Source organism: Brachionichthys hirsutus, unplaced genomic scaffold (assembly GCF_040956055.1).
Source record: "Brachionichthys hirsutus isolate HB-005 unplaced genomic scaffold, CSIRO-AGI_Bhir_v1 contig_1409, whole genome shotgun sequence".
NCBI classification, from domain to species: Eukaryota; Metazoa; Chordata; class Actinopteri; order Lophiiformes; family Brachionichthyidae; genus Brachionichthys; species Brachionichthys hirsutus.
In genome coordinates, this window is record NW_027180350.1 from 123,397 (window position 1) to 135,960 (window position 12,564).

General features: G+C 40.4%; 1 protein-coding gene across 1 annotated transcript in view; it reads left to right on the top strand.

The window, feature by feature from the left end:
- The window catches only part of LOC137913884 (cadherin-13-like), a 198,792-nt gene that overhangs the window by 109,128 nt on the left and 77,100 nt on the right, over positions 1-12,564 (top strand). Inside the window, exon 9 of the mRNA XM_068757504.1 lies at positions 5,290-5,434. Coding sequence (XP_068613605.1) covers positions 5,290-5,434 — 145 coding nt within the window. The remainder of the gene's footprint in view (positions 1-5,289; positions 5,435-12,564) is intronic.

The window sequence follows — 12,564 nt, forward strand, 5'->3', positions numbered from 1 at the left end:
GCATTACAATAGAAGTGGGAGAGACAGAAAGAGACACGGTTTTCCACTGGCCCTCCGGAACAGTCCCTTCAACACCAGACAAAAGGATATTGAATCATGCCTTAGAAGAGGAATGTGGCTATTTTGTTCTGTGATCTACCAGGGAGAGCCTTTGTGACTGTTTCAACACCTTTCAGAAGCAGGATTATTTTTTTATTTTTTTATCTTTCAACTGAATGAAAGACCTTTTCTATCATTTTCTATCTTCTCTATGCTTTTAACTTCCACAGTCCTTTTCACCTTCCATCTTTCATTTAATCCCCTCCCCCCCTCAAATGACCACCTATTTATATCTTCTTTGACAATCCCAACGGCGTATTTCCTTTCCATGTAATGAGGAACATTTGTGATCAGCGACCCAGAGATACTGACAGAAATAAAAATCCACACACACAACACAACCCCATGAACCAAGAGCAATGTATTTATTTTTTGCTCAGAAATTGATTTGCTAATAGATTTGCTCTGATGGTTGGATGGTTTTCACGATTCCTCAAATTGTCATCAGTACATTTTGCAATATGGAAATCCATCTAATAGTTGATGTAGTTCAGTCTTGTCAAAAGAAGGTGCCGGAGACACCACCAGACCAATTTTGCTATCCTTTCACCTCAATCAGACCAAATAAGGGATTTTCAGGATAAACAATACTTGCTGATTGTGTGAGCGATGCTCGATCACAGGCCCGGAAAGGTCGAGAGCCCATTAGGAAGGTAGATCAATAGATAAATAATAACTGACATGAAGCTGCGTCTTCGTAAGAGAGTATCTAAACACGATGCGGCGGAAACTGATGTCTTCGATCTTCAGCGCTCTGAAGACCGGGTGGTGTTACGATGTTGCTTGTTTCAGTTCGTAACAGAACAGTTTCACATTTGATTGTGCATTTTGTCTGCATCTGACAGATTACAGTCCATCTAACATCATGCTAATAGCCAGAGTGAGCACATTAATAGTGATATTGTAATAATCATCACATTTGTCTTACGCCAACATCAGTAGAAAATAAGATCCCCATGTCCGAATGAGTTTCTCTAAGGGAGATATATTTTCAGCACTATTAAAATATATTTGAGGAAATAAGCACCACACCTTTGTGTGCTGCAGAATAACCTTGGTTTACAACCATAGCTACACCAGTGTACTGGCTGTGATTGCGACATCGAAGAATAACTGCGATTTTGTCACGTCTCTTTGATGTCAGTAGCTGTGACTTAAACACAGTGAGTTTCAAGGAAGCACGTTAGATTTAATGTGCTTCCTTGAAACTCATTGTCATTTCCAATTGCATGTACTGTATTTCGTGAAGCCTATTTAGCATCTAATGGCCACTGACACTGCCAGCATCGCTTAACAAGGTCAGATTGTCAAAATGTACTAAGACGCAAGCCTTTGCCGCCTCTGGCACACCCTTAGGTTTCGCACTGATCTGACAAATCGATCTCATTTTGATGCACAGTATACAGCACTATACATGCATGTCAACTCTTACGGCACACCTGTCAGTCTCATGGGTTTCCTGCATTCGAAGATACCAGTTTTGAAGAACTGCCCACATTGGGTAAAGATGATAGAAATATATTAGATATTTTCTCCATGAAGCTGAGCAGCAAGTCTCCTTTGGAGGTATCAAGAATTCACCTTGAATGTACTGAAGAGCACTTTTACTTGGGATCTTAACTCTTTGAGTGCCAGCCATTTTCAGCTCAGCTATATCCTGAGTGCCCCAGTTTTCGCTCATTTCGCCCAATTTTCCAAGATTGAATTCACCATACCAGTAAAGGGGGGGACTCCTTGAATGGTTCAGGAGGATCTACATGCTGGGTGAATCTGAAATGAGGGCAATGGCAATGGAGACACTTCCATATGCAAGACTGGGCCCCTTTTCTCTCCTTCCCCTGCGCTATTCTTATTCTTGTCTGTGTGTAAGGCTGCGATAAAGCCACCCCAGCTCAGCTACTTTTCCTTCTACTTTTGCCACCAAAAGCCAAGAGCCCAATTCAATTCACACCTCCACCTTCAATGCATCCCTGCACTATAATCAACCTAGCTTCTCATTTCAGCACAAACACACGGGCGGAAAGTTATATGCATCCTTGGAGGAGAGGAGAGGAGAGGAGAGGGAAGGCAATCTTTGCTTCTGACATAAATGAAAACAATGGACAATAATCAGGAATGCCATTGTTATTCATCCTTGTACAGTTAGGTTACATTTACACACGTTCACAAATAAATACTAAACAATAATATTTTGCCAATATCAAGTTATGAAAAAAATACAAATAAATCCACTCAAGCGACCTTGACACAAAAGGAAACATGGCAGGGAGGAAAGCGAGAGAGAAAGCTAAACTGCACTGAGGCTTTTACATTCACAGACACGATGACTTGTATTCACAAGCCTGCACTATAAAGATGTGGTGAGGTCAGCCAATAAGCATGGAGCTAAAACCGTTTACGGTATCCCTTGTGAATGACTGCCACTGATCTGGTGCGAGCTTGAGCCATCTTCTCCAATCCTCGCTGCCCTTAATGAACAATTTCCCCCCCAATTGAAACCAATGCCACAAGGAAGTTCATTTTCAATTTAACAAAATATTTTGCCACTACTGCGATAGAAGCAACATAATCCCCATTTCCCCTAACAGGCGAGTGTTGAGCCGTGTAAGGAATGCAATGTCTCCGGTCTGACTCAGACTACCCCCAGTAATTGACCACTAGCGCGCACACACACACACACACACAGTTACCATAACTTGTGCATCAATGAGGACTTATAAACGTTTCTACTGTACATATTTTCAATATTTCTTATTGAGTTTGTGGTTCCTTCCCTTGGTAAACTTTGCATTTTCCATCCTAAGGAGCTGACAGCTCCCAAGTGACTGATGGTGATGTGAAGAGTAAATGCAGTATCGGTCTTAGAAACCCTGATTCCACATATTTCAATGCTAAGCGATGGTACCTTCATATATATCCTGATAAAAAAAAGTGTAATCAGCCTTTTATGTTGCTCTTGCACAGACACAATTATACGTATATATTATGTGCAGTCATTTATTAAGAAAAAAATATATAAGAGGAAAAGTGAGGATTTGGATGAGGATCTAAGGAATGAGGGCCAGTGCGGAATCTTTTTTATTCAAGTACAAATAGGTCTATAAAGAAAAACATCACCTGGGGGCTTACTGCTTTTAGCAAATTCTATTTGATATATTAGAATTTATTGCTTCAAAGGCAGCTGTTTAATCACATTCAGACTCTCTCACATAAAACATTTAAGGTAAGAAAAAACTTTCTTTGTGAACAAAGGTATGAAATGTGTATAGTAGCTATTTATCATTATTATTTTTATAGAAATGCATTTTGGCTCAGCTACCGCAAAAATAACAAGCTACAGCAGAATAGCAAGGATTATATTCTTATATGCAAGGAGGGAGAAAACCAAAGAAAAAAGAACTCAATCCCCTGCTCTCTCACATACTTCTGATTGCCATATTCAGAAAGAGAGCAGACTAAAGAGCCACTAAATGTATTAAACTGGCTGCCTTTGTGTTAAATATCACACTCTTCTCTTTGTTATGATATGATCTATGTTTAGATTATGTTTTCATCTGCCTGCAAATATCTTATTGCTGTGTTGTAGGGGCAAATCCCCCATTCAAATGAAGTGACACGACACCCCTCCCAGCTTCTGTTCTCATTACTACTCAGACATGCTGAGAAGTAAAAGTCGACTCTATGCATGTATTAATGTTTGTGTGAGTGTAAGTCATGCATATACAGTATATGATTGTTGGCATTGGACAGTAATTCCTCCGCCATGCAGTTGCTTGCAGGCTTTGTTTCAGTCTAATAGTATGCCCCTCAGATTGTGTGTGTGTGTGTGTGTGTGTGTGTGTGTGTGTGTGTGTGCATGCGTGCTTGCGTGCTTGCGTGCAAGCAAGTCATTGAATTGGATGAACAAAAACATGGCGGGTTGAAAACACCATTAGTTGAGAGTCAGCTATTCTACATGATTAAGACTATGAGGGAAATGGTCCTGCTCACGAAAAGCCTCCCCTGATATATTCTTAAGGCAGGAGAGAAAGGAAGGGGAGGATGAGATGAAAAATGAAACCATTAGGCTTCTAACACCTAAAACCCTTAGTTCAGCTGCATGCGCATATTTGCCTCTATTATAATATATACTCCAGGCTCCGTAGTGATGGATGGATAGGAGGACAAAGCAAGTAGAAGACAGGAGGGGAGTGAAATAAAGGGAGCGGAGCAGGATGACCCCTGTGATGAGAACTCTTGGGTTGTTACGCATTACAGATGAAGGAGGAAGCTGTCTTCCTCTGATAAATCTCTGCAGCCATGTTCCGTCATGAATGAAGGAAGTCAATTGGTCTCTTTTGCCACAGATTAAGCCTGACGTGTCTTTAGATACATGTTTATGGGATGCAGATCGCTGACCTCATGAGGATGGCATCATACGCGGATAAGTGTTCTAGTCGCAAGTTCCAATGCTGGGACTACTATTGTAGCATTTAGCATTAAGCGCTGTCACTAGCCAACCCGGTGTAGGACAAAAGAAGACTGAAGATTCTCAGTCATCTTGGTCATGGTAGATTTCTGTATTGAAAAAGGTCACCTATACTTGTAGGAAAAGCTTCTTCAGTTCTGAATGGCTGGTGGGGGGTGTTCCATTTATTTACCATTCAGAACCCTCTTGGATGAGAGTCCAATGTCCAGTTGATTTTTTTTTTTTTTCAACACAGTGATCTTGAGAGTGAGGAGAAGTTAGAAAGAACATGCTATTTGGAAACAAGATATTTTGATATTTGTTGATCTTTATTGTCAGTTACATGAACAATATGTCAGGGTTTTCTTGCATCTTGAGGAAAGATTAAATGTAAATAGTGTATATATACAAAACAAAAAATAAATGTCAATGAAAATCTCATCATTGTAATTCAAGGACATTGTTCCACAATGGCAAACAAAGATAGACTAATTGCAACTATATTATCCGTTTTATGACAAATGGTAAAATGAAGCATTGTTGCCAGTGCTAGAGAAAGGGGTGACACATTGTGATGGTGTTTGTGGAGAGGATGAATCATCTGTCTCTTGCAGCGAGATGCAGAATACTACAGGATTCAAATCAGCCACCGACCGTTTTACGAAGATTACAATACACATAAGCTTCCCCCCAGAACAACATTCTCACTATCAAACTATTCCTCTCTCTTTTCATCTGCACAGCTGGAGGTTTCAACCACAGACTTCGCTGGAAACCTTGTGGAAGGACCGGCAATATTAGTGATCATTGTCATCGACCAAAATGACAACCGACCAATCTTCAAAGAGACGCGTTACAGAGGAGAGGTGCTTGAAGGATCCCCTACAGGTAGGTGGACATTGTTATATTGAAGGACCCCAAAAAGACCTGGGACATTATTGGATTTATGATATCACAGCAACATTACACACTGTGATTGCTACACTTGAGACGTCTTCTGATCTGAGGGCTTGGTTCAGTTGAGTTGGGGATGGTGTCTGCATCCATTTCCTGACCTCCAGCCTCACAGAGAGCCTCATTGACTCTTTTACCTTATGTCTCTATAATGTGTTTTTTCCAATGAAGTGAAGGTTTAACACTAACATTATGTTCAGTTTTTCTTTATTTGCTCTCAAAAATTCTCAAGTTAAGTCTGTGAAATTCTGTCATTTCCTTATTGGTTTCAGATCAAATGCTGTGATGGTATGGCAGACAGTAATAATCAATCATATCTGCCCTCTTTATCCCATATAGATTTTGAATGGGAGCTGGCATGAACAATCTTTTTTTTTAAATGGGATTGTCCAAATTTTTCCACGTAGAAAATGTCACATCATCAGAACATGATGCTATACTCACACTGGCAGTAAATGCCCTCGTATCATAAATACCTCTAAGACGTTTTTACTTTTCTTCTCTCCTCTCTGCACCAATCCCTGATGTGATATATAGAGTTATAGTGTAAGAGACGAGTTACTGTACACAAGACAATGCAGAGTAGCACCAAATATTCACTTCCCCTCTTCTGTGTGTAACAGCTAAATAAGATTTGTAGGAGTTTTGAAGAAATTGGAAAGCAAAATACCATTAATAATCCGGACTGTTTTTTGGCAGTCATCTGATAATGACATTCAATGTGCGCTGACAGATTGTTCCTTCCTGGATCTTAGTCAGGGACTCTCTTCTCCCTTTATCCCCATCTCATCTATTGTTCAAGTGTTTTAAAATCAATCATTTTGAGGCCAAGCTGGCAGAGCCTATGAGGAGACTCCCCACCTGGCTTCTGCTAATCTTAACAAAACAACTTGGGTGCCTTTTGTCAATTTGTCTCAAGAGCTTCTCCTTTGGTTCTTTGAGCTATAGACCGTTTCCACCTTTTATTTTCTGATGTCAGTTGTTCCGTCACTGGGTGAAATATAAATAAAGGCTGCTTTAAATGTACTTTGTTTCTATTTTGAGATGTTCTACTTTGCTAACCTATTGGCATATTTATGCAAGATGAGTGTATGTGTGTGTGTGCACGTGTGTGTGCTTGTGTGTCCTGACTAGTCAGTGTTTAAATCAGGAAGAAGTCCTGTTTTCTGACACCAAGCTGAGGTGCGAACGTTGATCATCAAACGCACCAGATGATGACATGAGATGTGTCGTGGTGTCATATCCATAGTGTGCGGCTTTGAAGTCTCCAATTCTGTTTGCTTGTCAAGACTTGATGGTTTCCAATAGCTTTTAATCTGGGTTTACATTTCTGCAGCTACTGGAGATGATGTGCATGTGTTGAATTCAACTTCTAATAAAATAGGAGAGCGCATATCACTAGAGCAGCCGCTTACTGCTGCTAAGTGTACCTGCCATTCTTGGTCAGCTTAGTTAACAGATAAACCTGAGTCATACTATTACATTTTCCTGTGCTAAAGAGCTATTGGGATGAGACGGCATGGATAAATGCTGCAAAATATATACAAAACCTTTACTAAAGGTCACAACAAGCTTCTCACATTCCCATGATTAAGTCATATTTGATTGATTTAAAATACAAATTATTCCATATTGAACCTTTTTATGCTGAGGCTTTGACCTGACAATGACAGTTTAAAACAAGACGTTTTAGTAGAAAAGTTACCACCCCACTGTAATTCTGAATACCCCACGTTCCCACCTGTCACAAATGCACCTTGTGACACCGATGTTGAAATTAGCAGCAATCAGCTGCTTCACCGCACGCGTTCCTGATTTCACCTGGAACTATGCTCTACTGATTCACTGAAAGCCGATCACGCTGCGGTTGTAAAGATTGTTCGTCGAACACAGATCCCACTCATAGCTGATTAAAAGACAAAAGGAAAGCACAGATAACAAAACAAAGATGTCAAACGTAAGCCTAGATGCAGAATATTCTGTGATGGTTCACGTTATTTGTTCTTATGTCATCAGCCCAAATGTTAATGTGTTATAGTAGACATACTATAATATAATATAATAATGCATTTTATTTATATAGCGCTTTTCTGGAAACTCAAAGACGCTTTACAGTGTACTATACATGTACTATATACATAGGATGGCCTTTACCTTTGCACTGAGTGCCACTAATTCCTTCAAGACTCACTTTGTAGTCATTGGGGCCACATCAAGGGAACGGTAACGTCACTGAGAGTCGCGCACACTGTTGATGGATTCACATAGAGGAGATTGTTTGATCTAATTTTTATGGCACAAATGGCATGCTGTTTGGAAACTACTGTGTTAAGATTGTCATGTTTTTCCTCAATTTATGCTTTTCCTTTCTCTCCAACACCATGCAAACAAGTTGAATCCAGCATCTATGTGATCTGTCTTGTGTAATTGGACGTGATGGGGTATAAATGAAGATATTACTCATAGTCGAGTCTCCGTTTGTGTTCCAAACTAATTTGTGTTTATATCAAAGGTAATTAAGGGCTGTGTTCCTTCTGTGAAGGGAGAGAGCGATGGATCCGGTCTGTTGCTTTGCTCTGCTCTTTCACACACACATACACACACACACACAGACTGGAGAGGACAAATGCAGCTTAGGTCTCGACTAAACTTCAGTCCTCCATCATATCGCATGTTGATGGGTTATTTTCAAAGTGGATCCCCCCCCCCCCCCCCCCCGTGCCATATGACAAAGACACATGTGGAACAAGTCAGTGAGGTGTTTTCAAGGTGCCAAATTGCAGGCTCACTGAATTGGAACAAAGCCAACATTATTGTTGCTAGTTACACCCGAAGAAGTTTTACCATCTGCCACCTAATCTGAACAGAGCACAGGAATAAACATCAGTCATTCATGAATGTATCAATTTCTTCTGATACATATTCTGCTCCTTCTTCCGCAGTCACATTCACATTCGCCCAAATGTCATCACCAAAATTTGAACAAAATTATGATTTGTTGCCCACATCCCGTAGCTGTCCTGCATGAACGTACAGTGTAGGCTGAACAGCCTGAACTGTCCTGTATCCTGTTCCTCTTTTGTTACCCCTAAATCTCAAAGTCCGTGCTTAATCTTTTGCTGCAGTGTCACAACTGTCACATGCAGTGCTAAGCACAGCCCTGGCACTTCCAGTGTTCCAGTGAAAAACCCTCATCCATAATAAAGCAAGGAAAATGTCACTGCTAGTGGATAGAAAAGCTGGTGGAAAAATGTCAAAGCAGGGGGTTGCCAAAACTGGTCAATATGTCACAGAAAGCAATTTGACCTCTGCAATCTTGCTCTTAAACTGACATGTAATTTTATGGCATCATTAATTCTGTTCATGTCATTATAGAGTTTGTCTCGCCTTTTGCCTTGTTTTTTTTTATCTCCCGTCCTTTGTGAGTTGGAGAACAGTCTGTCCAACACCCTTGTGCCTGATCTCCTGTCCCACATTGCTTCATTATCAGCTTGTCAGAGTGTCAAAGTCTGGCAAATTAATGTCCAAGCTATCCACTGAGACTGCCGCCCAATTAACTCTGGAGCATTGTTGTGGTAGGATAAATGAGTTTTTATCCCTCTGTGCTTATGATGCATATGTACATGATGCCATATAAAATAACAAGCCCACGTGAGCAGCATGTACTTTCCTCTAATTACTTGGTGACTCATCCTCAGTGTCAGTGTCTAGTATGATATTAGATTTTATGCCATGAGACATTTTCCATTTAATAATTGTGTGCTGATTGATAAGTCATTTAAACTGTCTAAATGAGAATTGTGAAGCATATTGATAGAATCTGATCAAAGTGTTAACGGCCAGTGGCTTGAGATGCATGCCGTCGAGACGACGCTCATTTATATGCGTCTGCTCTGTTTGCAACAGTAAAGCTACCATTGATTTTCCTGAGCCTTCCTAACTGAGCTATCTTCTTTTGAATTACCATAGGGAGCAATATGCATTACACCAGCGAGACAAAAAATTGCATTCTAAATGGGCTTTATTTTCAACAGTGATTTGATCTGAATACATGTGAATATGGCTTTATTTGAATATATTTCAGTGGTTTGGCGTAAATGATTTTTCTCCCTTGGGGACCTTCTGTGGCTCCCTGCACTGTTCCAAAGTGAAATGGCATCAACATCCATCTCTCTTTCAGCTTTCTGCTGCTGCTTCCCCCCCCCCCCCCCCCCCCCTGCCTTTCGCTCCCTCCTCTACTTCTCATAAGTGTTATGGTGATGAGAATTTATTCCTAATTTCAAAGAGACTTGCCCAAAAGCGGAATGTGGAGCCTCAAAAGTATAGTTGCACGAGGGTGAATAGGGGATTGGGAATTCAAGGTGTGACAATGGCTCGACTCTTGGCTTCCCTGGTGGCCGTTCCGGTGCTTGAATGCTGCTAATCTATTAAAGAGTTTCTATTCTCCTTTGCTCCTGCACCAAGTCCCACATCAACTCGGGCTTGATTATCTGTCGCTCTCGCCAGTTCGGCTGGGAACTGCTCCTCACACACACACACGAAGTCCAACCATACTTCTTGGTGCATCTTGCGCCGTTTGAGTGACGCCGTTCCCGACGCGGTCACTGAGAATCTCCTCTGACCAGCCACGCCGCCCGCTCTATCCCTCTCATCTCTCCGTTTTCTGAACAACAACAAGCAGCTTGATTTCTGGGCTTCAGCACTGAGTAGTAGCAGATCAGCTGAAGGCAAAAACTCTTTGATTGAGTATTGATCTGGGATTGTCACACAAGCAGAGATGACAAAGGTCACACATGAGAACGATGCAGCAGCCTGCCGTGCATTTTCTGCTGTAATCACGTCTGCAGGGGCGAAGAGACGTATCCATCAGTCGTGACTGATCTCGGCATCATTGTGGCAAGGTGTGATTATATGGTCAACATCAAATAAACACCGTCAGTAGCAGCAGGAATGAAATTGTCAAATACACGATATCATCTAGCGCTGCTTATCCCCTTTAGACAAAATACATTTTGTTCCGTATAACATGTTATTACTGAGTGATGAGCGCATGGAATGAAATCAATAGGAATGAGACGCTGTGACTGACAAGTGCTGGTAAAGGCTGCGGCGAGCAGAGGGCTGGCTGTGTTGATAAGAGACCTGAGATGGGTGTAGCCCTATGAGGCAACGGCGAGATGGATTTTGGCATGTTTTTCTTATACTCATTTATTTTTATTTTCATTGTGACAGCTTGAAAAATGGTTTAGCGGCGAAACTAAAACATATAGCGCTTGACAAAAATAGGATGCTGTCAGAGTCATATTTCCCTGAAGCTTATAAAAATTGCTTTTCCTGCATTCATTAATCAAGAAATGCACTGGTTTGTTTAGTCCCATGAGGAAAGACCATGCAGTATTTATGTTCTAGAGACACACAGCAGAGAAACACTCTAATTGCCACCATGAATGCTGTTGTGGTTGTGAGTACAAGAGGAAATTTTGGTCTGTGAATCAATTCCTGGAAGACTTCAGTAGTAATTGGTCAAAGCAGCTACTTCATTGAATCCAGCTAAATCATTCACTCATGAATATTGGCAGGCAAAGATCATCAATGTTATATATGGTGATTTAAAAAAATATATATTTTCATTTTAACAATGGGTTTTATGAAACCCTTAACAATGCCGTCATTCCAAATTCATGCATTTTGTATTTAAAGCTGAATTCCCTGTGCACTTGCACAATGAACTAAACTTTTTGAAAACGTTATTTCCATAAGTAACACAGTCAAATAAAAGTGATATATTATTAATGTGGGGTAGAATATGCATATTTAATCTAATGTATCATAGTTGAATTTGCTGCAGAAAATACTTGGAGAAATAGAGTGCTGCAATAAATAACCACCGGACAATAGCTCTCCAAATGTTAGGTGTGGTTTTCTTTGCTATTTATTTATTTATTCATTCAGTGCGGAACCATAGAATAAGATTTTAACCAACCAACTATTACGGCTCGAGTCATAGAAAGGTCTTCGTCCCTCTGTTTTTTGATTAGGTATAGATATTGGTCCAGACTAAAATAACTGAAATTTGGACGGACAGTCAGGAGTTCTTATACGGTAGCTATAAATCATATTGGTAGCTGTCATTATTAGTGCTAACATTTTAAACTTAGATGTGATTCATAGTTAATGGCAATGAGGCTGGTGTCATTATTCACGTGCAATGGATCTTATCCATCATCTGTTTTTCTTGTCATATAAAGCACTGAAATGGTGTAGAATTATTCTGAGCATTTATTCTACACTACACCCTTAACTTTTCTGGCTTTTCCTAATAAGCACACCTTAATTGTGTTCACAGTTCTTGTTGAGCTTGCTTTTCTGCCCCCCCCCCCCCCCCCCACACACACACACACACGCTCACAGACATAAAATATGTCAGCAACTTTAGACCTGACATCCCGTGCAGTCCATTAGTATTTATAATGCTGACACAGAAATGACTTCTAGACACCTTTAGCAAAATTTGAGCGGAAAGTTGAAGAGTAGGAAGTTCATTTCCAGCACACACGCACATACGTGCACACACAGACGCACACACCAGTGATAAAGTAGCAAGATACTTTAAAAAATAATTATAGCTGTGTAAAAACAAATCACTGTTATACAAACTACTACAGAGCAGGTTTGTTTAATTTATTTTGTTATATTCTACTTTTGTGTTCATTTATTAAAATTTTAGTTTTATTAATCAATCATTTCATTGCCAGAAAATGCACTATGCGATTGCTGTGCACATGATAATAACACATTGATTGATTGATTGATTGATTGATTGATTGACATGAGATCTAAAATCCAGCAGTCAGTAAAGTTGCACAGGCCGCAGTTTGCAAGCGGTATGAAAGACAATGTTGACTTGCCATGTATTTGGTTCATGTATGTTTCTCTCTGTCTTGAGAGGTGAAGTCTTTTTGGCTGTGATATTGTTGCCCCACTTATCCAGCTCTTGACGGGCCTCCTCGGAGAAGTGCATTACACTGAGTTGCCTCATTCACTTTCATCTCCACAGAGGAACG